Here is a 26,741-nt window from a genome sequence, read left to right as displayed (position 1 = left end):
GCAAAATGGTTGCCGAATAAGAGCATAATTTAAAGCTCCAAGAATTTATTATTAAATTAATGGCCCGAACTTATTCCAATCGGGCGGTAGAAATTCAAAGGGAAGATAAGGTGATCTTGAAATCGGAATTGTGGGCTTGTGGCACGTTCGTTAATCTCGTTAAGCCGTGACAGGTTGTCATGTGAGATATTGACACGTCACATACGCCGGAATATGTTTCCCCATTGTAACTAAATAAAATTGACAAGATCGGCAATTGGGATCACGAGAAAGTGTAGATAAAATGATATAATTAAAATGCGTACTAGGAGATGAATATAATACAAGTGTATCCAAGCATATTGAGTACTAATATAGTAAGGTACTAAACAGAAGTATAAATTAAGTAACGCGTTTGTTAATTCATATAATAATTAATAATTAATAGTTTGATGATTTTGGTTCGGGGGCAACAATATAGAGGTAGGGTCAGGTAGTTTTTGGAGTATTCCGAAAGCAAAATTTGCAGAATGTAAATGGCGATTCATTACGGTGGCCATGGAAGCAATCATGGAGGAGAGAAACCGATACTTGCAGCCACATCCCAAACTTTTAATGTTAATTAAAGATTGTGGCCCTTTAGTGATTCAATTGACAAAAAAATATCCATGTTTAGTGCTTACATGCAAGTTGAAAATTCAAAATTTTGGAAGTCTCTATTAGATCCATTTTTAACAATTTTTTTCCATTTATTATTTTTTCAACATTTTCAACTTAGTTTCCACAAATATTAAAATTGAAAAATAAATGTAAAAAATAGAATACTTTAGGAAAGAAAAATTGCAAACTGCATTTAAAAATAATTAGAATCTAAAAAAACAAGTTTTTGATTGTTTTGACAAGTTACTTTATACCACTTATAAAAATAATCTGACATTATAGATTAAGATAAGAGAGAATATAAGGGAGATATAAAAATACAGTATATCATAAAATTTTAAAATAATTAAATAATACATTATTGTCTTAAAAAAATATCTACAAAAGTCCAAAGACATTGTAAAACCTACAAATAAAAAAAATAATATTTTTTTATAAAGTCTCTACATGGTAAATCACTTTTTTAATAAAATATTTAGAATATTTAAGGATTAATTATTTCTAATTTAAAATAAACAAGCCCATTATATAATGCTTTGCAATACCAGGGAAAATTTTGCATGGGCGCCTTACGCCGTACATCTTCATATATACTATTTGGGTCACCGGCCTATCAATCAAAAATGAAAATTCCTTAATTGTATTATTCTATCACTAATCACGATTTAATTTGTGGCCGAATTCAAATTTTTAGTCATCAAACATTCGTGCACTCGATCTAAATTACACTTCCCTTACCTTACCTGTGACCCACTCTTTTTCCAATTTTGTTAGCAACATTAATTAATCGCAGCCAAAAGTGCCAGAAACTACAAAGATTAATGATCATATATGAGAATAACATTTTCTCAATGATATTTTAAAACTGTTTGAGATTTGTCAAGTTAATACCCCAGTCCAATAACCCAAGCCAAAAGGGGAAAATTTCTTTTTTCTTAATAAGGATGTAACAGGGATTGACTAAATAATTTTTATCGCTGGGAAAAATTAAATATTTTTATGAAATATTATAATATTTATTGATTATTATGCTGGTGGAGGAAAAATAAGTAAATAAATATTGACCTTTCCCGAAAACAAAAGAGGTTGTCGCATTTGAGGGAATCCACAGAGTCCGGAACCCAAACCGCTGAACGTGGACGCCAATGCTTCATGGCAGAAAAGATTCGGCGCACCATAATACGATTATATTCTCAGTTCACTTCTTGCCATTATTCCATGTCTTTACTCTATAAAGTTACGTCACTAATTTTTATTTTTAGGTTAAAACTAATCTGAGTCACAAAAATATGAAAAAATTAAACTCCATGTTTATGGTTGGTAGAATTTTTATGTTAAGGCGTCATTTGATTTATCTACTTTTAATATCTCAAAAGTGCTTTTCTATTTTTAAATTATAAAAAGTTGTTTGGAATCATTTTGTTAGATCATGTGTGCTTTTAAAAAGGACTTTCTAATTGGATTCAAACATAAAAATTGAAAGCTGCATTTTGTAGCTTTTAAAAAATAGTGTTATTTGAACATATAACCCCAAATTTGTATTTAAAAAATAGTTAATTCATCAAAAATATAATTATCATTTCAATAATAATAATAATAATAATTAGATATCAAGTTTTTAACATTATAAATTATAAATTAAATAATTAATCATGCTAATTTTTAGTATTAATGTATAACAAAAATTACAGGTCTTTATCACATTTTTTAAGATTACAAATTACAAAAGTACAAAAAAGTAAAGATTCAGTTTTTAGCATTGTAGATTAAATTTTATGTTATTTAAAATATTTATTATATTATTGAAATATTTCAAATATATTACAATTATATAATAAAAATTATAAATCATAATAAATTAATGTCCTTTTTAATAATTATACATTTAAAAATATATTTCACTATCATAATTCAAACAACTTTTAATGTACCAATTAATTTTTAAAAAAATATATATAAATATAAATTTTATTATGATAACTAATTTTTATCAAATTAATTTTTAATGAATTGAAAACCAAACAAGCACTTAATAATTTGTGTCTGAAAATACGTTTTTGGGGAGTTTTATTATTTCGTTGAGAAATTTTGGAGGCAGATAGATGGATAGATAAGTTGAAAATACTTTATAAAGCAAAGGTGTGGAATCTGAAGAAAGCAATTTGGGGCAGGCCATTGTCACAGAAATTACTTGCTAAAGGTGCTATCCATTTTGTATGCACAGCTTTAAGTTATTTGAGATCTCAGTAACAGCAGCAAAGGGACCTCCTTGCTCGCATATCTTTCCATAACTGCTTTTTCCTTACGCCAATGGTAAATGGCCTTAGGAGTCTGCTGAAACAGGACAACCTGCTCCATGCTTCACTTCATTACTAGATTCTGTTGGTAATCACACAAATATCTTGACCATTATGCGAGATTCCACAAGGGTTTATGCTAGGGCAAATGACAATTAAGGATTCTTTAAGAATATTAATGATGATTATAAATCTTAAATGTATTTGTTTAATATTTCAAGTGATTTGTTTGTATGTTGACAATAAAAAAATTGAGATTTATAATTGATTTTCATAAATTTTTAATTGACGTTATAAAAATCTTAAATGTATGCAATACATTTTTTAATTAATTATTTATATTTTTTAACTGTAAGTAAGAACTATAGTTTATTATTGACATTTTAAAAATTTAAAATCTATAATTATCATTAATATTTTTATCATTTTTTCATTTATATTAATTGTTGAGAACTAATACAACCATTCTCTGTTATCCAAACTTAATACCCATTACGCAAAACATAAAAGGAGTCCTCTTTCTTTGTAATTTGCGTCAAATTGGCACTCTACCGACACAGTAATTTTTTTATTTTTTTATAAATTAAAATTTTTTTAAAAAATTAATTTTAAATAAGATAAATTAAAACTAAAATTTTATTGTATGTTTTAGCTTTTTAAAATTTAAATTGTACTCTTTTCCATTTAAAAATTTAAGATATTTTTTTAGAGGTTGAATATTAAAAAAAAATGCAAGGCTTTTTTTAAGTATTTCAAAGTGTAGTTAATTACTTTTTTTTTTTGAAAAGTGCACATGATAAATAAATTATTTTATATTTATTTTAAAATAAAATATCCTATTCAATAATTATAAATATAAAAAAATAATGCTAATTTAAAGACAATTAAATATTTTATTAGGAAGCAAAATTGAGTTAAAAATATTTTATATTTTTTAAAATAAAATGTTAGTCATATTTTTTGTATATTCTAAAATAAATTGTGTGAAAATAAAATAAATTATTATTCATATTTGTATATTCTAATGACTAAAAAAACTTCTTATATTGTGCAAGGAAAAAAAAAGATAGTAAATAGTAGTTTCTAATGAAATTAAAAAATATAGTTAATAAACCATTTTTAAAAAAATTAATAAAATTTAACCTTCACTCTTCTCTCTTCTATTTCTCTTAAACAACGTGGATTAATCTCAACAATATGAATTAATGCACCCATGCATTGCACCAGTTTAAAATCTTATTCATACAACTAAAGTACAAAAATATAATTTATGACATTTACTAAAAAAAAAAAAATTATGACACAGCAAAAAGGTAACTAATAATCAGTAGCGTTGGGTGCAGTTTTCTAACTTCCATTCCATCTTTCCTATAGAAAGCAAAGAAGCAGAGAGCTAAAGGAGACAAAAATAACAAGATAGGTTAAGCTATCGCTGAGAATCATCTAGTCCACCCAATTCAAATGGGTTGGCAATTAATCCACACCAATTTCCATCATTTAACTAATGAGTAATGATCCAATCCTAATAGTTTTTTTGAAATTGCATTGCCTGAGACAAAGTGTAACAATTTTTTCTTCAACCTAAATGTCAAATTACTACATTTTCAAGTCTCTAAAATCTAACTGACTCTCAACTACTTGATTATTGACACAACGAAGATGCTTTCCACGCTTGAGATCTTACCATATTTGTCATGCTGCAATGTCAAACGATCAGCATATGAACAGTACCATTGATCGGCATACCCTATAATTGTAGTCATAATGAATTTTTTGACAGAATTTGTTCCACTAGTTAGTGAGGGACAAAACACCTAGAGATTTGACTTTATAAATTGTTCAACAAAATTCCACCAAGAGAGAGAAAACAAGCATAGCTCCTGGTATTATCCCACGTTAATTTTTCATGTCAATGTCCTGCTATTTGGGTCTGAAATTTTGGGACATGTAAGTTGTAACAACCTACAGAAGGCAAAAGCTGTCTCCAAGCCTCAAGTATTTGCAAGGGAGAAAAGCAATAACATTAATGTGTTCACCTAGTAGGAAATTTAGTACACTTTCCCAGTGCCCATAAGCACGTCACCTTTCATACGTTACAGCCATTGCCATCATAAGATTGCTAATCATCCCTTTTTTGTCAAGCTGCAACACCGAATGCACAAAAGGAATGACGCCATTCAATTTAAACATGTGAGCCATAATACCATGCCAGCAACAAAAAATGTAATGACCATATTATTACTTCGTGTCTTACCAGCTCCTAAAACTGAATTGCTAATTCAGAGGATGCAACACCCTCCTATTATTTGACACTATCAAATGACAGAAACTACACCTGTTATCTTTTCTTCTGTTTCTTTCGTTCTTTAATTCCGCTTTTATTGAGGTAAGGGAGTACCTCTTAGCTTGATAGCACTGATTAAAGAAAGCGTGCATATGCAGATACTTGACGATTGGTTCCTTCCAATTTCAATTTTACCAAGCTTTTTTTTTTTAAATAAAAAATTTTGCAAAGCTTGACTTAAGGAAATGAGAAAGACAAATGTTAGGCAGATAGCATAAACATGACCTAAATGCATGATGCACTCAACGGATAAAGGCATAAAACTAAGATAAAACCATTACTTGCACCCTTATGAACAGTTAAAGAACAAAGATTCCTCTGCCAACCAGCTCAAACCTTTTTAGAGAAATATCACAATTGCATGTCAACAATAATCATACAAAAGCTCATTCTAAATTATAGATTTTGTTTCTCCGGGAAGAAGTATGAAAGAGCTATTGATCCATGTGTTTCGCACCAAACAAATACGGGATACACTCTTAAATACTTGTAAAATTATTAAAAGTTTGAGGTACGAGAAGAAAACATCAACATCGTTGGCAGTATAATCAATTACCTAGTGTTTCTATGTTCAAGAATAGAGAATTATGTACAAACAATCTTGATCAACAAAAGCAGCAGGCATTATAAAGTCATTTTATGTTCAGGGAAATATTAAACACTTTTCTTGGATTTCTTGAATGCAACCTTTTCAACTGTAAACCATAGCAGTAAACTATTCGGCGTGCAAGATAAAGGAAAAGATGAACCCGCAAAATATATTACAAATTCTATTACGTTCAAGAATTGTAAATATCTATCAAACTGTGATGGTTTGAAAACCTGCTATCTGCCAACAACAAACTTGTAATAAATTGCCTACCTGTCAGGAAATAGAGTCAACCTGCAGAGTTTCCCCCCCCCCCCCAACTTTTTTCCCCTTACACAAAAATGATACATTTTAGTCCATCTCCTGCCCAGGAAGAGCATGCATAAGCGTTTGTGGCGATTCAAGTTCAGCCAGTAATGGTCCCCTTGCCTCTTCACATCTCAATTTTCGGTTACTTGCTAGCAACCCAAATAGTCCAAGACTCAAAAGCAGCACCAGAATGGCATGCACTGTGAAGATGAAATGCATCACAGTGATACCCCTCAGACCATCCTCGTCAAGATCACAGTGTATATCGACATTCTCGAGAGATGGCGAAGGAAGTGAAATCTTTTTACACCCTTTCAACATAAAAGCATCAGTGTACAGCGAGAACCCAGCCTGTAGCAACCACGTACCCTTGAAAATCAATCCCGAAGAGAGCAAAAAATCGGCGAAAAATGCAGTTGGCTTTATTGACAAGTATAGGCAAGCACCGACGCAAACAAGAGTTAATGCACCCAAGAATCCGTAGACGACTCCACCAAGACCCGCAATTCCTTTACCGATCACTGAATACTCCACAAGAAAGGAAATGGATCCAAAAATGAATACAAAACTCTCGCTAATCAGAGATGCGCCCAAATGCTCCTGAGCTAAAATGAAAAGGATCATGACCCAGAAGATAAAAAGCGCGATTGATTGCAGGAAAAATGAAAATCGGTAGGCGGGGTGGGTGGAAAGAGATAAGAAGATGACAAACTCAGACAAGGAAGCGATAGGGAGGGCTACGAGGAGAAAATATAGATCGATGTTTTTCCATGCGGGGTGAGAGAAATACCATAATTTGGATCGGAAATTAGATGGGTTTTTCAGGTAAAGGGAGGAAGAAAACAGCAAGCGGCGCAGGCCGACGGGGAAAAAGAAGAGGAAGCCGGAGAAATGGGTCGCCACCGATGCCATCAGTGAAGCATGCTAGCCTTCGTCTCGGTTTTGTTCTGCTTTCCGTTGACGTTTTCTCGCGGCCGTCTGGAATCGGAGAAAATGAAAACTCAGCATCGAGCCGTCAACCCCACAGACTAGTGTGACTGACTCACACGTTGGCAACAGACTTGGGGTTTGGACTTTTTCGAACAACATTGCAGTTATTTGAATTTTCGAAGAAATTAACAGGAAAAATGAGCCCAAAACGTAATTGTAAATTTTTTAAAATATAAAGTATAGATATCAGCATCAATAATTAGTATAAATTTGTGAGCTCTAATTACAGATAAAATATTTTAACTTTAAACATAACTGTTACCTTGACAATGAATTTGAATATGTATGAGTTATAGGTCAATTTTTTATTAACTGAATTAATATTTTTTACGCAAAAATTTTAACTTGCTATTTTTTTTGGTCCAGAATAACTAATTATTGTTCAAGTATTGAAATTAATATCGAATTTTGAAAGAAAAAAATCATTATTAAGTTTTTAAAATACATTTTGACCAATTTTTTTTTTAAAAAGACAGTAATGTTTCGTGAAAATTATATCTGTAAAGCATATGATTACAAAGTTTTCAGTTTTTAATTAATCAAATCATAAATGTGTGGGGTAACTATTTAAAAAAAATGATATACAAGAATTCAGTAATAAGAATTTAAAAGTGCTTCAGGTGCCTGCGTTTTACCATAAGAATTCAGTAATGATATAAAAAAATGGTATGCATGCAATGCCTGGTTTTACCATATGAATCAAGTGTTTGAGGATCTTGCTCGTCTTTTAACTTTGGACTTCTCCCCAGCTACTGTTGGTGAGCGTTAAGCTGGTTTGGGTTTCGTTTTGTATCAAAAAAAAAAAAAGAGAATTTAAAAGTGCTTTGAAGAACATCTGAACTCTGAAATGTTTTGTTGCGCACACATAAATGGTACAATGTACAGGAAGGAGAAAACACACACACACACACGAGGCGTGGAACGTTACACATTTTCCATTTCAAGGTCTCAAAGAAAACGGATCAAAGAAATAAGAAGGCAGGTGCCATCATAGGATAACTTTGATATTTGGATTCTTAATAATTTCTTACGTAAAAATTTTATGATTTTAGATATGATTAATATTTGTCTATTTTATACCGTTTTGCTGTAACCTTCTATTCAAATTAAAAAAAGAAAAAAGAAAACAAGAAGAACGTAGGTGAGATCGAGAATGCAACGCCGACATGTTGGACTGTTGGTGGTTGAGGGAAGTCACGTTCACACCAAATTTAAGGTTGCTACGCTCTTCACCGTCCCTTAACCAGCACCATCTTTGCTTGCATTCATTCATGAACCTGCTCCAACATTTAACACCAACCAAATTCAAAGGAGTGGAATGCAATTTTCTTCGTTCAAAGCAACGGTCGCAATGATGCCACGTGGATTCATCTGGCGACGGCGGCTGAGATGAAGGTTGGCCCACGAGATGCTGGCTAGCCATTAGGACTCGAGATCAAGATATTGTAAGAGTAACCCATAGCAGGGACCCCCGCTCACAAAATTGTGTTCAATTGAATTCTAGAATCTTGGACAAACACAAACTGTAACTAAAAATCAAAGCCACCAGATTGTGTGGCTCCTAGCGCTTCCTAGCTCAGCATCACACTAGCCTCCAAAGTATGAACCACTGGCACAAAAATTTACACCCAAAACTCCCATATTTCACAGAAGCTAATAAAGCCCAGCACCAGATACCTTTCTATCTCCACCTCTAGAATCAACCAACGAGAGAGACGCAGAAGAAGGAAGGGGTTGAGTTTTCGAAATGGCTTCTGCGATTCCTGCAATGCGGTCTTACTTCTATGGAAGCTGGGAAGCTTCTTCAATGGCGGGCGAGGATTACAGCGTGTTGGTCAAATCGGTGCCTTCCCAAGTTCGATTTGGGGGTGGCAAGGCAGTGAGGTGCCAGCCCATGATGAAGAACGTCAACGAAGGGAAGGGTCTGTTCGCCCCTATTGTGGTTGTCACTCGCAATATCATTGGCAAGAAGCGATTCAACCAGCTTAGAGGCAAAGCCATTGCTTTACACTCTCAGGTATGCCTCTTCTTTTCACGGCAAGGCCTGTACATGTACATGTTGCTTCTTAGTTGCTCGGTTTCCAGAAGAAAATTTGCATTCTAAGGTTATGTTTTGAAATTTACCAGAAAAAGAAGCTGGCGAAAACATGTTTTGTATTGATTTATGTTGGTTAGGATTGGGCAGAACGCAAACTTCAATTTGGAAATTTTGAAATCAACCTTCCTTCCCTTTATTTCAAAAACTGAGTGGGGGATAAACTGAGCTTTTGGAAGGGAAATGTTCTGCTTCTGCTTCAGTGTATCTGAAGAGATAGTTCTGATGCAAATGCTGTCTTTAATCACATCTAGAGAAGTAAACTAATAAAAATTGCGTGCAAGATGTCTCGAGCATCACTGTGAGTTGATTAAAATAGAATGTGTTTGAAGAAGCAAGTGTTTGCAAAGTTTGCTCGTGCTGATTTTGAGGTACAGAAGGAAGGATGAATTGTTCGTGGGTAGATAAGAGGTCGAATTGCTAATACGGTTTGAAATGTCTGGCAGGTAATTACAGAGTTCTGCAAATCAATAGGAGCAGATGCAAAACAGAGACAAGGACTGATTAGGCTGGCCAAGAAGAATGGAGAAAGACTTGGATTCCTTGCATGAAGGCTTTAGCATATTGTAATCATCTTCATGGGGGTGAAAGTTGAAGTTTGAACTTTATAAATTTCACCTTTTTACGTGAGAATGTAAACTAGGAACTCATCTCCCACTCATGCAACCTTCATTCTTCAATTATACTTGTCTTGTACTCTGTTCTTTATATACTTGAGATAAAATTAGTAAGGCCTTAACCAATTGTGACACAATTAATGGTATCCACTAAATTGAGCTGTTTTGACGTTTTCTTTTTACATATCTATGATCTCTACTCATTGCCCCGTTGAACTGATATTAGATTACGAGCAATATAACGTCGATATCATTTCTGACATAGATGTTATAACAGTTTTTCTAACTCCTCAGGTTGCCTTGATTGCAAATGCTGAATTATATATCTGTTAGGCTTTACAATAAAAATTACTATAAACCATATTTTGATATGAAACCAAACACTCTACATCTAATGTTTTACCTCACAATGAACTCACCATTCTGTTTCTCTAATTCTCTTCACCAATATACTCATTTGTATCAGTTCAAAGAGGGTAAGGAGAACTCACGACCCTACAGGGCAAATCGCAGCTTCACATATTGAGCGACTCTTCAAACTCTTGGAAAGAAAAAAGGGTCAAGAAAAACAGCACCAAATCAGTATAAATGGCAGTCCACGTTGATGGAAAACGTTCTATGGTGCAACAAAAATCAATATTCTTTTGGTATTACATCCAGAAGAGAGTATGGGGGAAAAGAGCAAAGGAAACTAACGTTTGAACCAAAAACCTATGCTCTGATACACATGGCACAAATAGGTTAAAAGACTAGCATAAAAGCGAGGAAATTTCCAGTGAGCGATTACACACTGTATCGACTCTTTGCTGATCTATCCCTCCTCGAATCATCCTGCACCAAGTAGAGAAGTGAAAATAACTTCTTTTTCCCCCTGATAGTCAGTCCTAAAAAAAAAAAGCAGGGCAGAGAAGAAGTATACATGAACGCTATAGTAGATCTTGTCATTGACGTCAATGATCTCCTTCCATTTCCTCCCAATGCTCATCTGCATACATTTCAAAATCATAACAAGCTCACATTAAATGTGTTGTGATGGGTTTTGGTTTACTAAATTCACAATCGAATGAACAAAATATATCACTGACTTTAGGCACAAAAAGATGTAATTGATCAGAACAGAATCAATACAATTCTGCAACTAACTGAATCCTCAGTGACTCAAACTACGAAGCCAAGTTACCAATTGACATTAAAAGATACATAAACAAATATAAACATGCTGTTTAATCATAATCGCATTGTAAAGTTATTGATAAAATTTGGAAAACAACATTGGACACGTATATCCTTCAAGATGTAAGACAGCTAGGCACCAGTAAAGGGAAGAGCTGTAATAAAGAATTCACTCTTGAATCTTGATCCTTTACAGAATAAGTAAAATTTGCCAGGCAGAAGAAAAGGGAAGGAATAAAGATGAGGGACCAACCCCTAAACTTGACCATACTTGGACTCCAAATACACAATTAATGTTCATTTATCCCGTACTCAATCAAAATAAGTGCACTATATTCATAAACTTTAACCCGTCCCATAGTGAAAAAAGGATACTGACACATGAGAAATTCACAAATCTAATCAAGGTAGATCAAGTCTACCCAAGAATCTCACATATTTCCAATTCAGTTGCATGTTTTTTGCAAAGTTCAATATTGCTGGCTATAAAAGAATGTATCATTAACCAAATCAAATTCCAGTTATAACAAAGGCATCATTGGAATATAGCAAGCTCCTTTCCAGTAATGACAACAACATCATATAAGCAACCCTTAGACCACAATCATTTACATACATTGCACAACTTTGAGCCACAGCTGTTGGAACGAGCATGCATTCAATCATAGAACTAAGGCCACAACCAAAAAATATTTTTATCACATAAGCTGAAATATTACCATAACAACAACAAGCCTTTATCCCATTAAGTGGGGTCGACTGCATGGATTGCAAGACACCATTGCGCTCTATTATTTACCAAGCTTTTAGAAATATTATTAATTAAGAAATTACGTTCAACAACTTTCAAAAGTATTTTCTTAGACCTTCCTCTACCCTTATTAACAAAGCTTAAAATTATATGTTTCACTTTTCTCACTGATGCCTCTCGCAGTCTTCTTTGTACATGCCCAAACTATTTCACATGATTTTTTATTATTTTTTCTTCTATAGGTGCTACCCTTACTTTTTTGTGTACATGCTCATTTCAAATTTTATCTTTACATGTATGTCCACACATCCATCATAATATTCTCATCTCTGCTACTCCAACTTTATGCTCTTGTTGTTCCATTAGAGCCCAACATTCACTATCATATAACATAGCCAGTCTGATAGCAGTGCAATAAAGCATTCCTTTAAGTTTATTAAGCACCTTACGGTCGCAAATAACTTCGTTATCTTTTTTCCAATTAAACTACCCAACTTGAATCCTATGTAAAATATCCTCACTAATTTCGCCATCATTTTGAATAATGGCTTTCAAATATCTAAACTTTTTCATTTGAGGTATAATTTGATCTTCCAATTTTACTTCCAAATTACTGACGACTAGTCTCTTATCAAATTTACAATATAAATATTCCCTTACTCCTACTCAAACGGAAGCCTTTCAACTCCAATGTGCTCCTCCATAACTCAAGTTTACAATTAATCTCTTCTCTTATCTCTGCTATAAGAATTATATCATCCGTGAAAAGCATACATTTGAGAATTTCCCTTTGAATATGTTCCGTTAAAACATTTAAGATCAAGTTAAACAGATAAAGATTCAAAGATGATCCTTAATGTAATCCAATCTTTATAGAAAAGTCCTTTGTTTGACCACTAGGTGTTCTTATACTAGTTTTTATCCCCTCATACATATCTTGTATAACTTTAATATAAGCAATCCGTACTCCCTTCTTTTCCAAGGCTCTCCAAAGCATTTCTCTTAGTATACGATCATAAACTTTTTCCAAATCAACAAAAACCATGTGTAAATCTTTATCTTTGCGATGATACTTTTTCATTAATCCTCTTAGTAAATAAATCGTCTCTGTAGTCGACCTACTTGGCATAAAACCAAACTGATTCTCAGAAATACTTGTCTCCAATCTCAACCTATGCTCAATTACTTTCTCTCACAATTTCATTGTATGGTCATGATTTTAATCCCTCTATAGTTAATATAATTCTGAATATCTCCTTTATTTTTATAAATAAAAATTAATGTACTTCTCCTTCAGTTGTCAGGCATTTTCTTGAACCATAAAATCACATTAAATAACTTAGTTAATCATCTCACCTTTTTTCACCTAAACATTTCCACACTTCAATAGATATACAATCAGGTCCGTTAGCTTTACCATTTACCATTTTTTTAAGAACTCCCTTTGCCTCCTTATCACATATTATTTGATAGAATGACAAATTTTGTTCTCCTTCACGAGTTACTGAATCCTCCAAATTATTAGACGAATCCTCTCCATCATTGAAAAATTTGAAAAAGTAAGTCTCCCATCTATTTTTAATTTCATCATCTGTAACTAAAATTCTTCCCTCTTCATCCTTTATATACCTTACCTGTTCTAGATCTCTTAATGTTCTTTCCCTGCTCTTAGCAATCTTATAAATGTTTCGTTCTCCTTCCTTTATCTCAAGGCTCTTATAAAATTCTTCAAAAATTTTAGAACGAGCTTCACTCACAGCTCTTTTAATTTCTTTCTTAGCCATACTGTACCTTTCCCAAATTTAAAAAGGTTTAGCTAACGAAAAATCACAAACTAGAATTAGCCAATATGCCAAGAAATCATTCACAGAATTACCACCAATATTATCAGGTAATCAGAATGTTTCATTTTTAAATCATAGCATTTGGTTTGTTTATATGTGCAGCGCAGCACAATGCCCTCACCCCCAAAAAAAATTCAAAGAATATCATGGAGTCACAAAATCTAGGGTGAGTATATTTCAGTTAACCGATGATCAGAACACACTCAGCATATACTGGGGATGAAAATTGAAATTGCCATGATTTCATTTTCCCTTTCCCTTGATTCCATCAAAGAACTTCAATTTTTTTTCAAAGGACAATTACACAAACCCTTCCACCCATTACAACCCTTCCCCATAGGGGAGGAAAACTCACACACCCCAAAACCCACTTAGGGGTAGACCAGCAACTTCCCCTTTTGCAGAGGTGCTTGATGCCATTGTGGCACTAGAATACCAACATTTGAAAAGTAAAATTAGAATGAATAGCTGTAAAGTGCCAAAGCAGGAAAAGATAGCAAGAAAACTATTACACTAAATAGTATCATAATAAACTATTACACTAAAGATAGCAAAATATTTTTTTTATGAACTGTCACTCTGTCAAATCACAGAAATAAACCTCCGCGTCCAGATTCACATGAGATCGCTACACAGTAAGTGCCATAATGATGCTTCCCAATAGAAACAATAACTCCACCAATAAAATACATCAACAGAAAAAAAAGAAAAATAAAACGTGGTTTGTCCTGAACAAAATGTAGCTTGTAATCAAGCAAACAATAATTCAACATTGCAATGAGATGTCAGCATGTGAGAAGCATATATTGAGATTGGCCAACAAACATAAGTTTATATTAAGTATTTGATACTTGTCAACAAAGGATCTTCCATTGTCTTACTGGAGATCCCAAAGGATTTTGAAATTAAACCAGTTCCATATTTAAAGGTTTTGACTTCCTCTCAATTTATACAACTAAGTTGTGGTTGGGCCCAAATCATTAATAATTCAACTACATGAAGACAAGAGCGGTTTCACATGCCAGCATATAGTCATGGTGAGAGGGAGAAACCACCCCCCCCAAAAAAAAGCCAAAAAAAAAAAAAAACACTTTTCCCAAAGATGAACCCCCCCGGGGGGAGATGTTGAACTTGCAAAACCTTTTATAAGCAATTCCTTACACGGGGAAATTCTTAGGAAAGAAACAATCATTTTCTTTTCCTACGGGAAGACTAATAGGTAATCTCCATTCTGAGTTTTGAATTTTCATCATATCTTCTTAACTATATAGATTCATATGTTAATCTTGCATTGGTTTAAAGGCTGACATATAGAAAGGAAATAAACTGGTTTTTCCAAATGTTTCTTCAAATGCAAGGAGTGAGAGGTCATTTAAGCTATAAACATTACAAAAATTAAGCTTAGACGTAAGATAAAAGGTAATTTTCTTGCAAACTGTACTACTTGTATTGAAAGAGATATCGCTGAAAAGTTCAACAAAAACTCAACTATTGATGGATTTTATAAAATTGAAGTATTAGTTAGAAAGAAATCAAACCTGGGCAGCCTCGTTTGCTGCTGTCTTTGTCCATAATGAAATTTTGTCCTGCCTCTGGCGCACACTTGCAACCACACCACATATGTCGTCACCCTCATCAAATTTCTCCCCAATCAAAGCCATCAACTATTGACCGGAATCAAAGGATTAAAAAAATTGCATAAAACAGATCTTCATGTATTTTGCTAAGTGGACAAAATGGCCAGCAAAAGTATTACAGTTTCAAGCCACATGGTATCCAAGTTAGCCTTTCTACTGCAGGTCGCAGTCCACTTTCCTCCACTAGCGCACTCAGGATCTTCCCATTTTGGTTCAATTCCAGATTTGAACAGGTGGAAATCCGCATTGCCAGGCAACTTGCTAGGCTTAAATATCTGATCATACAAACTACAGGAGGATTTCACGTTAAAAATGTCTTGCCATTAGCAAATCTGATGCAAAAAGCAACAACAGAAATTCTTAACCCCCGCAGCATCATTAAGCGTTTAAGCCCATGCTTCGTAAATGACAAACTTTTCTAAACCAAAACTACAGAAACTTTTAAGAAGTTGGATCAACAGAGCCTCTCCCAACAAAACAACTTCAGGAGATCCATGATCTTATCAAAGTTTCCTCTAGTTGCCCTTAAAATTATCTGAATCCGTAACAACCAACTAAATCTCACACAAATGAATAAGATGCAACAAAATTTCCAAAAGGAATAAAAAATATCATTCTACAGGAAAGCATACCACCAGAACTCCTCGACGGTGTCGAAGTCGTAAACCTTGCGAAGCGAGGTTCCCCAAGCAGCACCTTGCTTAGGCTTTGTTTGATTATCGAACCAAAAAGTCCACTTTCTATCAAGTTTATGTTTGGAACCTGTCTCCGACGCCGCCACCTCCGTCGGCGCAGCCACAGCCTCAGTTCCTTCAACTACTGCTTCGCTCGCCATCCCTTGCACGGAGAACAGAGGGCTGGCTTGCAAGTCTCAGGTTTAATGGCTACACCTCCGAGATCAGATGTCATTGTTCTTCACCCGGTTTTGGGCTTTCTATAAGTCCAAGTCAAAAGTCTAAACCCTTGTATTGGGCTTTCAGCATTAAATGTAATATTTTAAAAAAATAAAATTTATTTATATTATGAATTAAAAATAATCATAATAAGAGATTAAATAAATAATTATGGATTATTTTTATTTACATATTGATTAATATTGATATTGATATATTAATTGTCATAGTCACTTGAGTCTTGATCATTGGCTCATTGCAAGCTTAGAGATATAATATGCACGGATGCTACTACGTTTGCCTTGGTCTTGTATTGAGTTAAAATGTTGCTTTAATTATCATAACAATTAGATTGACCAGATTATTCTTTTTTTCTTTTTATGAAACATGGAATGAAAAGATTATTCTAATTGAGAGGCTCTTGTGCATTAGTCCCTATATAATTCTCTCTCTCTCTGTTTTTTACTTTTTGGATAAAGCTCTCTAGGTAATTCTTAGTTTCCAACACTATTAATTAACCATGAGTGGTCTTGAATTCCGGCAAAAGCAAGCACAAACCGATAATATAGTTAATATTAATTTCACGTTTATTATTAACAAACCCATCACATATTTTATTTGTTATAAAGCAACCGTATACTATATAAAGCACCCAAGTGTTGATTAAAAACAAATTAATGATCAGTATCAATAAAGAAATATATAATACACACACATATATTCTAAGTTCTACTTTTCAATAGTTGTTAATGATTTCATATCACACCTAGTCCTATTACTCAATTCATTCAAAAATGTAAAATATCTTTTAAAAAATTGGATGTTAAAAAAAAATTAATATTTCAAAATGTCAATAATAAATCAATCACTTTATATTCATTTTAAATCAAAACATTTTATTAAATAAAAATAAATATAAAAAGATAATGATAGTTTGTGAACAATTAACCATTTTATTGAAAGTGAGATTCGATTAAAAATATTTTATAATTTTTAATGAAGAGAGTAATTTATAGAATGAAAAGATAATTAAATTTACATACTTAATAATGTTAAATACAAAAAATAAATCAATTATGAGAAGTTCTTCATGGAAAGAAGTATTAATCTGGGAAAGTTATCCCCTATTTAGACCGAATTAACAATGTTTAAATATGAACCAGTAATGCAAGGTATCTCCATTAACATTTGTCACTGTCCTCCAAGAATGTCAGTTTCATGCAAGGTATGTGAAAAGGATGGGTATGCAGAACTCAGAAGCCAAGCAGCAAAGACAGCGTATACATGCATGAACATTGCACCTGATCTCAACAAACGCCCCATGAAATTATGCATGCAAGCCACGTAAATCTGTGAAGCTTTGCTGTCTCTTGTCATTTGTGCCCATCTAGCTACCGTTCTCTTCCCTGCTTCTCAACCCCGGGTATATCTTCAACTAGAACGAACAGCTTTTCTTCTTCAAAAATTACTGAGTATTGCTGCAGCCAAAGAAAGCTTAAGAAGGAGATTATAAAAAGAATGGAAGGAGAGATAGAGAGGGAATCGCTCATAACTGAGGCTAACAATGCACCTGTTACTGCTCAGAGAAGGGTCAGGGATGACTTGGAAACTTCTCTTCCCAAGCCATGTAAGTTTCGTTTCATTACTACTCTTCTCCTCCTGATCCGAAACCTTTTTATGTTTTAATGCTAAGGAAAAAGAAACAGAAATCCTTCAATAAGATTTTGTTATTCATATGGATTCATGTCTTGGCAGACATGCCCAGAGCACTGACAGCTCCTGATACAAGTCACCCACATGGTACTCCACAACATAGGCACCACAACTTGACTGTTCTTCAGCAGCATTGTGCTTTTTTTGATCGAGATGACAATGGAATTGTTTACCCTTGGGAAACTTACATGGGTAATAGCTCTTGTTATTTACTGATCATGAGCTTTATGATTTTTCAGGTGTCCAAGACTTATAAGATTTTTAGATTCATTAAATATTTAAAATTTATTTGATGTCTATGTCTAGCCAACCATCTCTAATTATCTATTTTTGAAATGATCAGGGCTGCGAGCAGTTGGATTTAACATCTTTGCCTCTTTTCTCATGGCAGTTTGCGTCAATTTGGCTATGAGTTATCCTACTCAGCCTGTAAGTCGTTCTAACTCATCCTGGAAAACTAGAGGAAAAAAAAGTGGAGAAGTTTGATCATTTCCTATGTTCCCTTAGTGGTTTAGCTCCGTATGCCTTCATTTTTCATTCAGTTGTATTCATTTTAAGGAGTAACATATGCATTTAACATGCAATTTGGGTTTGAAGCGAAAAAACAGTCAAGGCTATAGAATATATAAAAACATTAAGAGAATGCAATTTTGCAGAGTTGGATTCCTTCTCTTTTGTTTCCGATATATATACACAACATACACAGAGTAAAGCATGGGAGTGACGCTGGAGTTTATGACACGGAAGGACGGTATGCAATTATGATTATGAGAAACTGTGTGTCCCAATATATCATGCATGCAATTTGATTACAATATGTTTGGCAACATGGCTCGATGAAACTGCAGCTACGTACCAGCAAATCTTGAACACATGTTTAGCAAGTATGCTCGCACAGTGCCTGACAAGCTCACAATTGGAGAGCTCTGGGAAATGACTGAGGGAAACCGAAATGCATTTGACCCATATGGCTGGTGAATATCCAGACATTATTATTATTATTTTTTTCATACGGTATTTTGTTAATTCATGGAACATGGAACTAAATTGACAGTAGCATGTAAAATCCTCAAATGAAAGCATGCTGGACCTTTATTGTTATTGTTGTTGTTACTGAAAGTCTGAAACATGTATATGGAGTGTGTTTTCAGGCTTACATCTAAAATGGAATGGGGGTATCTATATCTTCTTGCTAGAGACAGTGAAGGTTTCCTTTCTAAAGAAGCAGTTAGGCGCTGCTATGATGGGAGTTTATTTGAATATTGTGCTAAAATACAGGCAGGTAAGTTGGTTTGAATCAGTTAGGAGTATATGATAGACTCTGCTGTTTGGTTTGGTGTGATTAGAGATTGGCAAACTCATGTCATCTGACGTGAAAATCTGGGAACATTAGCTTTGAGATTGACCCATCCATGTGTTATAATAGCAGTGCACTCCAATATCCTGCATAAGCTTTGCACCACTTGTATTTGTGACTGTTTCATGTAATGTAGTTCTTTTCTCATCAGTGAAATGCCACTACTGTGTTCAGCTCATCTACTTTATTTGGTTTCTCCAAATTTGAAACAACAAAGTCTACAATAAAAGAGGCATAAAGAAAACCCAGCTGGCTGGCTGTTTCCTTTAATTGGGAACTTATTTCTGAATCAACGTTATTAGCATTTATGAGATCCCCAAGGGGAGGAGAAGATATCAATACGTTAAATAGTAAATTAGGCAACATAGTACATTGGATTTGGCAGTTTAAATGTCCTTCCAGCGCTTGGAAGCCCTTCAATGCTGCTGTACTGGTCCCCAACAATGCCCCAAATGCGATAACCCTCACTAATTAGCATTTTTCTCCCACCAGACTTGTATTTCTGTACTGATACCAATTCATCAGCATGATCTCTGTGCAAAAAATAAAAAATTAGCCAGAAAATGAAGAGTAAGAGGGTAGAACATATATAAAAGATAGGATAGGGATGTATCATGTATGTACTGACCTCAATACAATACCAGCCCACCCATGATAACCAACCCTGACAAGGTTGTCAATGGTGGCTGATCTGAGATGCTCCCTCCTTGCAGAAACCAAAATAATCTGAACTCCTCTGGACTCAGTTCATTGAAAAGCTTTAAGGAGTGATCGAGAGCAGGAGCCTTGGCTTTGCTCATCCATTCCTCTAGAGATGTCAAGTTCAATTTATTTCCCCTGTTTTAATCAAGAAAGCCCATCATTCATAATGCTTGACTTGTATGCTAAGAACTCAAGGAGCTGCTTGGTATGAGAATGCCATCATAGCAATAATACAATTAGCATTTTACAAGTCAAGTGAGGTGTTATACCACATAGTCTTTGCTCATCCATATTTATATTTTGATATCTTAGATGCTGATTGAAACGCGGGGTGAAAATGACAAATATATTGTGTTAAAACTTAAAAGCTTATCAGTAGTTAATGTGCCTAAATGCAACTAGGGGATGAGAGTTACCCGTATAAATTATTTTTGTAGTAGGGAACAGTTGACAGGAGAGTATCATCAATGTCAAAAATCCAAGCGTCCCTGGAATCTTTCTTCAGATTGCAGCTGGTGCTAAGATAAACCAAGCATTCCTCAGTAGCTCTTTCTGAGTCGACTCTGTACTGAGGGGATCTGACGTATTTCCCAATGTGATCTGTGCATTCTTCAGGCACGACTTCAAAGTCTCTAATGTTGTGCAGTTCAACATTCATTCTCCAACTCTCACAGTAATTCTTCAAGCTGATCTTCAACCTATTACGGGTCCCCAGGTTCAGTATATTCCAATCTGCTACAGCGAGGGGGATGAAAAGGCACAAGAAAACCAGATAGTACCAAAGAGATTTACCCATTTTTGGGAAATGACAGAGAGTTGAGGAATAAAATGGAGCATGATAGCCTTATGTATACCTGTCATTGATTCAGAATAAGACGTGATCACATGGGTTTGATAGTGGGTGGATGCTGGAAACTTGACTTGCCGCGCCGCCGTCACATGCTGACATCGCTGGCAAACGCCTTAATGAAATTAGATTCATTTAATCAGGCAATCATCTCTTAAAAAATAAAGTTTCATTTTTATTTTTATTTTTGAGAGAATTTGCCCTTGGATGTAACATAATTTTAATAAAGCATTAAAAAATTATGAAATTTCACTATAAACCTAGAGAATTGAAATAAAATAAATTATCTTGATTAAATAACTAAAATACACTTCAATTATAATTAACATTGTTAGAAATAAACATTGTTAGAAATAACTGGTGAAGTTATAGTTTTTGCAAGTAATATTATTAAAATAAATGTAATTTCTTGTTATTTTGATAATGTTACTTGTAAAAATAATAACTTGACTTATTATTTTACTAATATTACTTATAAAAATTATAACTTAATTTTTTATTATAATAATGTTACTTGTAAGTATAGTAAGTTAGTTTGTTATTTTATTAATATTACTTATAAAAATCATAATTTGACTTGTTATTTCAATTATGTTGCATATAAAAATCATAACCTGACTTGTTCTTCTAATAATATTATTTGTAAAAGGCATAATTTGACTTTATTATTATAGAAATCTTACTTATAAAAACCATAATTTAACTTATTGTTTTAATAATATTAATCATAATTGTAGGGTATTTTGGCCATTTAACTAAAAAAATTTACTTCATTTCATTTTTCTGAGCTTGTGGTGAAACTTTAAAATTTTTGAGTCTCAATTAAAATTATGTCACATACGACAGCTTTTAATGAAAACCCCCCGCCTTTGCTTTTTTTTTTTGGTCTGAGATCCCTCAAAGCAAGGGGCTTGCATATGAAATGACAAGAATAATGTACGCTTCAATTTGTCTCTCAAATTCTGCGGTTTGGAAAATCGAATCACATTCTCATTTTTTGTTGTGTCAAATACTTCCTTCCTTGAATATTATAGGTATTTTTTTAAAAAAATATCACACTAAAAAATATAAAATATTTTAAATCTTTTAGAGTGTAATTTTATTAACTAATTGATAAAATTATTTTTTAATTAGGATAATATGTTAAATAAATATAAACATAAAAATAATGTATGATTTTAAATTTTAATAACTAATTTATTGAAAAATGTAAATTAAATGAATGTGTTTTAACACATCAAAGGTGGCCCACTTCTTCATGTTTCGGTTGACAAAATGACTCATCATGTGAATTTTTTTTTAGACCGGATAAAAGGGAAAAATATCATTAATGGATGTAAAAAAACAGAGTTTTAGCCGTGAGCAAGAGGCAAAGGCATACGTAGAAACAGATCGAGACAATAAATCAGCTAATCCCCTCACAGTCTTGTCTGGCAACTGACTTTTGTAGCTGATCATCATGGAAAGCCTTAACATCTCTATCCAAAATAATAGAAAGAGAGGGTGGAGGTTTGAAGACCTAGCCTGGAGGTTCCACCCTCTTTGAAGTAGCGACTGCAAGGTGATCTGTAGTAGAGTTTCCTGATCACTTGACTAGGAGAAGTGCAAGTTACATTGGGAGGTCGAAGCATCCCAGAGATTTGAAAGTAAGCTGTGATAGGACCATTTACAATTAAACAAGCTTCTAGTGGTCAAAGCTCTGAAAAGCTCCTGGCAATCCAATTTGAGGACAAAACATTGATGTATCAACTCATAATTAAAGGCAGAAATCAGTTCAATAGCCTTTTTACAAGCAAGCAATTCAGCCATGAAACTAGAATCAGCAGCAACTGGTTTACAGCAACCTTTAATGAGCTTACAAGAATGATCTCTCAAAATAATACCAATACCTGCATGGCCCGAAGAACTAATGTAGGAGTCATCACAATTCACTTTGATTTTACTAAGCATAGGGGGTATCCATGTAGACGGTTGAGTTGACACTGCATTAGTCAAAGAATTATCAACAGTATTAGCATTCCAAAATTCACTAGCAGCTGCATTTGTGACTAATGCAACCTTGAAAGGATCTATTTCTACAGCAAAAAAAAAAAAACAACAGGTGACCTCATCTTCCATATATTCCAGCAAAGATTAGCAATATACATTTTGTCATAATCCTCAAGAAATCTATTAATTGAGATCAAGTTATAGCACCATCTATCAAAAGTAGTAATATCATCAGCTTTGATTCTAAAGGATAAATAACAACCATACCAAGCTTGCTTAGCCTAATCACCAAGCAATTGAAGATGCTCGATTGTTTCAGGATGCTTAAAACAAACAGGGCAAAGTGGATGAATGGCACATTTTCTTTTATAATTGCCAAAGAATTGTTAGAGGCCCTCCACAAAAAATGTATACTCTTTAGTTGTAGTTTAAGGAGCCAAATACCTTTCCAAAAGTCATGTGGAATAGAAGTGGATGAGCTAGGGGCCTTGCTAACCCCTTTTATCGAATCAGCCATAGCTTTCCTATAACCCAACTTAGCCGCATAACAGCCATTATATGCAGCAGCCCAAACAACAGAATCAATAATAGAATTTATTAGAATTGGAATTTTCAAGATATTAGTGATTGCACTGCTGGAATAGAGGTTAGATAAAGATGAAAGGTCATATTTACTGTCAACAATCAAATATGAGACTAGCAGCCCTTCATTTTTATCAACTCTATCTTTCAAAACAGCTTTAAATGAGGGCATGTTAGGGATCCAAGGATCCTTCCAAGCCATGATGTTTGAACTAGAGCCTACTCTCTAACAAAGGCCTTTAGCAAGAAAATCTCTCCCTGTAAGGAGGCTACTCTAAGCTTAGGATGCCTTAGATCCATGCTTAGCCTCAAGAAAAGATGCGGTAGAAAAATACACACTCTTTAGTACTTTGACCCGTAACTGGTCAGGATTGTGAAGAAGCCACCATGCCATTTAGCAAAGAGCACATCATTAAAGTTCATGAAGTCTTGAAAACCTAGTCCACCATCATCCTTGGCATTATAAAGTTAGACCAAGCCTTCCAATAAATGTTACTTCTATCATTAAATTGACCCTAAGAGAAGCTAGCTACCATGCTATCAAGTTCTTTACATGTTCTTTTTGAAAATTTGAAGCAGAGCATTGGGTAGAAAGGAATAGCATTAATGACAACTTTTATCACTATCTCTTGGCCAGCAAAGGAGAGATGCTTGTTTCTCCATCCTTAAATTTTCTTACCAACCTTATCCCTCACACAATCAAGTACTTCTACTTTAGATCTACCCCAAAGGATAGGTAATCCTAAATGAGATCCAAGATCATCAACAGTAGGAATGTGAAGGCAATGGTAAACTTCATTTTTAACACATCATGTAAAAATTTTAAAATACTAATATATATGACCCATGTAGGATTACTAGATTTTACACCACGTGATGCAAGATGATATTGTATTAACCCTTTATTTTACTTTGAAACCGTCAAAATTGATTAGGAAAAGTGAAAGAAGATCTTAATTAGTTTAATTTTTTTAGACAAAACGAAAAAGACAAAAGGTGTTATAAAATTTTAATAAAGATAAAATTTAGGGAGAAAGAGTAAGGAAAACCAATTAAAAACAATTTCTCTTCTTAATCTAAAAAAAAAAATCAAATTCATGCAAGTCTTCTCTTTTCCTCCTTCCATTTCCCTCACACCAAACAAAGAATAACAAGTCTTGTTATTATATTCACTTGAATTAATGCAATTTCTTATTATTATCATAATATTACTTGTAAGATTCATAATTTAACTTATTATTTCACTAATGTTATGTATAAAAACTATGACTTATTATGAAAATAATGTTACTTGCAAAAACTGTAATTTAATTTAATATTTTACTAATGTTACTTGTAAAAAATATTACTTGACTTATTATTTTAATTATGTTACTTGTAAAATATGTAATCTAACTTATTATTCTAATAATATTACTTATAAAAACTATAACTTGACTTATTATTTTAGCAATCTTACTCATAAATATAACTTAACTTATTATTTCAGCAATATTAATCATAATTGAAGGACATTTTTGTTATTTAATTAAAAAAATTTATTTCATTTCAGTCATATAGACTTGTAGTGAAATTTTAAAATTTTTTGAACCTTAATTAAAATTATGTAAAATTTAAGAGCCTTTAATAAAATTCTCCCCTCATTTTTTTTTTGTTTGACATTCCTAAAAGCTAGGACTTGCAAATAAAATGAAAAGAACAATGCAAACAAATGTGTAGATTGATTGATCCATCAAGCTTTCACCAATAATTTTAATGTACTTATTTTTGACACAGCACCCTTTGATTGTAGAAATTTTTTATATACTGACATAACTCATCATGTTGATTAGCACGGTTTTTGCATAGCCTCCCATTCAAAAAAAAAAAAAATGACAAGAACAATGCACGCTTCCATTTGTCTCTCAAAGTATGCGGTTTGGAAAATGGAATCACGTTGTGATTGTTTGTTATTTCAAATTCTCCCTTCCTTGAATATTATAGGTATTTTTTAAAAATATCACACTAAAAATATATGATATTTTAATTCTTTTAAACTGTAACTTTAGCAATAATTGATTAAAAAATTTTAATTAAGATAATATATTAAATAAATATAAACATAAAAATAATATATAATTTTAAATTTTAATAACTAATTTATTGGAAAGTGTAAATTAAATAAATGTACCTTGGGTGTGTTTGGATTTTAATTGGAAAAAATTGATTATTAGAATGTGATGGTGTTTGGATAAAATTTCAAGAATTAATTATGATATTGATTTTTCAAAATGGAACAAATTTCAACTTATTCCAAATGGAGTTTTGAAAACCAAATGGAGTTTGGAAAAATTAAGATGTTTAGATAAAATTTTTCAAAACCATAATTTTGAACTTAAAATTAATTCTAAAAGGGTATCCAAACAGACCCTTTAACGCACCAAAAATAGCCCACTTCTTCATGATTCTGTCAAAAAAATGACTCGTTATGTGAACATTTTAAAATACTATTATTTATGACTTGTGCATCATTAGCAAGAATGTATTTGCTTGCTTCTTAGAAGCATTTTTGTAGAAATTACTATCACGATTTCATTTAATTGTTGCCAACTAATATCCGTGTGTTGTCTCTTAAACTCATAGGATAACTAGATTTTACACCCCTAAATGCAGGATGATATTGTATTGACCCTTTATTTTAGTTTGAAATGGTCAAAAGTGATTAGGAAAAGTGAAAGAAGATCTTAATTAGTTCAATTTTTTTTGGGGGGAGGGGAAGACAAGCAATGTTATAAAATTTTAATGAATAGAAAATTTAGGAAGAAAGATTAAGGAAAACCAATTAAAAACTATTTCACTTCTTAATCTTAAAAAAAAAAAATCGTGCAAATCTCCTCGTTTCCTTCTTCCATTTCCCTCAAACCATACAAAGAAAAGAAAGTTTAATATTGTATAAATATCAATGTGATAATTTTATCAAAATGATAAGGTTTAGAAGGCGTGACATAGAATTGTATAAGTAATTAAAATTTACTAACTATAATAATGAAAACATAAGCAATTATATGTTTAATTTTGGTGCATCTATTTTTGATAATTAAACTAAATAAATATATTCTTATATAAAAATATAAACAACAACTTCATTTTTAACTTCAGTTCAATATGATTAAAATAAAATTTAAGGATTTTAACTTTTAATGATTAAAATAGTTAACCAAATTATAAGAACAAAAATACGTAACTTTGTTGTTACAATCTCGAATCCGCTTCTTTTTTTTTTTTTTTAACTGTAGTCTCATATTTATTATTTATTTATTTTCTACTATAGATCCCACACCTACAATTTTTAATCATGAGCCTCATATTCTTTCAACTTCTGCTAATAATATGA

The 26,741-nt window shown here is 32.9% G+C and overlaps 4 protein-coding genes and 1 pseudogene across 4 annotated transcripts; 2 read left to right on the top strand and 3 right to left on the bottom strand.

Moving 5' to 3' along the window:
• Positions 1–6,220: 6,220 nt before the first annotated feature.
• LOC129308375 (uncharacterized) lies at positions 6,221–7,090 on the bottom strand. Its single transcript, XM_054949455.1, has one exon. It carries the CDS (start codon positions 7,088–7,090, stop codon positions 6,221–6,223), a length of 870 nt encoding a protein of 289 aa, XP_054805430.1.
• Positions 7,091–8,735: 1,645 nt separating this feature from the next.
• LOC129308541 (protein PROTON GRADIENT REGULATION 5, chloroplastic) lies at positions 8,736–10,064 on the top strand. The gene is made up of 2 exons (XM_054949704.1): positions 8,736–9,185; positions 9,710–10,064. The coding sequence occupies exons 1-2, from the start codon at positions 8,916–8,918 to the stop codon at positions 9,812–9,814; spliced, it is 375 nt and encodes a 124-aa protein (XP_054805679.1). The 5' UTR covers positions 8,736–8,915; the 3' UTR covers positions 9,815–10,064.
• Positions 10,065–10,459: 395 nt separating this feature from the next.
• On the bottom strand, positions 10,460–16,192 carry LOC129308539 (eukaryotic translation initiation factor). The gene is made up of 5 exons (XM_054949703.1): positions 15,918–16,192; positions 15,405–15,573; positions 15,187–15,312; positions 10,800–10,865; positions 10,460–10,711 (listed from the first exon to the last, which is right to left on the bottom strand). The coding sequence occupies exons 1-5, from the start codon at positions 16,118–16,120 to the stop codon at positions 10,664–10,666; spliced, it is 612 nt and encodes a 203-aa protein (XP_054805678.1). The 5' UTR covers positions 16,121–16,192; the 3' UTR covers positions 10,460–10,663.
• A 1,504-nt stretch (positions 16,193–17,696) lies between these two features.
• On the top strand, positions 17,697–19,284 carry LOC129308373 (peroxygenase-like). Its single transcript, XM_054949453.1, has 7 exons — positions 17,697–17,805; positions 17,934–18,083; positions 18,235–18,320; positions 18,548–18,642; positions 18,740–18,865; positions 19,043–19,173; positions 19,238–19,284. Exons 1-7 carry the CDS (start codon positions 17,697–17,699, stop codon positions 19,282–19,284), a joined length of 744 nt encoding a protein of 247 aa, XP_054805428.1.
• A 115-nt stretch (positions 19,285–19,399) lies between these two features.
• Positions 19,400–20,787, bottom strand: LOC129309828 (acid phosphatase 1-like; annotated as a pseudogene).
• Between the last annotated feature and the right edge of the window lie 5,954 nt (positions 20,788–26,741).

Source organism: Prosopis cineraria, unplaced genomic scaffold (genome assembly GCF_029017545.1).
Source record: "Prosopis cineraria cultivar Desert tree isolate PC_DT_omini unplaced genomic scaffold, ASM2901754v1 PC4, whole genome shotgun sequence".
NCBI classification, from domain to species: Eukaryota; Viridiplantae; Streptophyta; class Magnoliopsida; order Fabales; family Fabaceae; genus Prosopis; species Prosopis cineraria.
The sequence above is the reverse complement of the archived record's forward strand: the minus strand, read 5'-3'. Positions and strand labels throughout refer to the sequence as shown.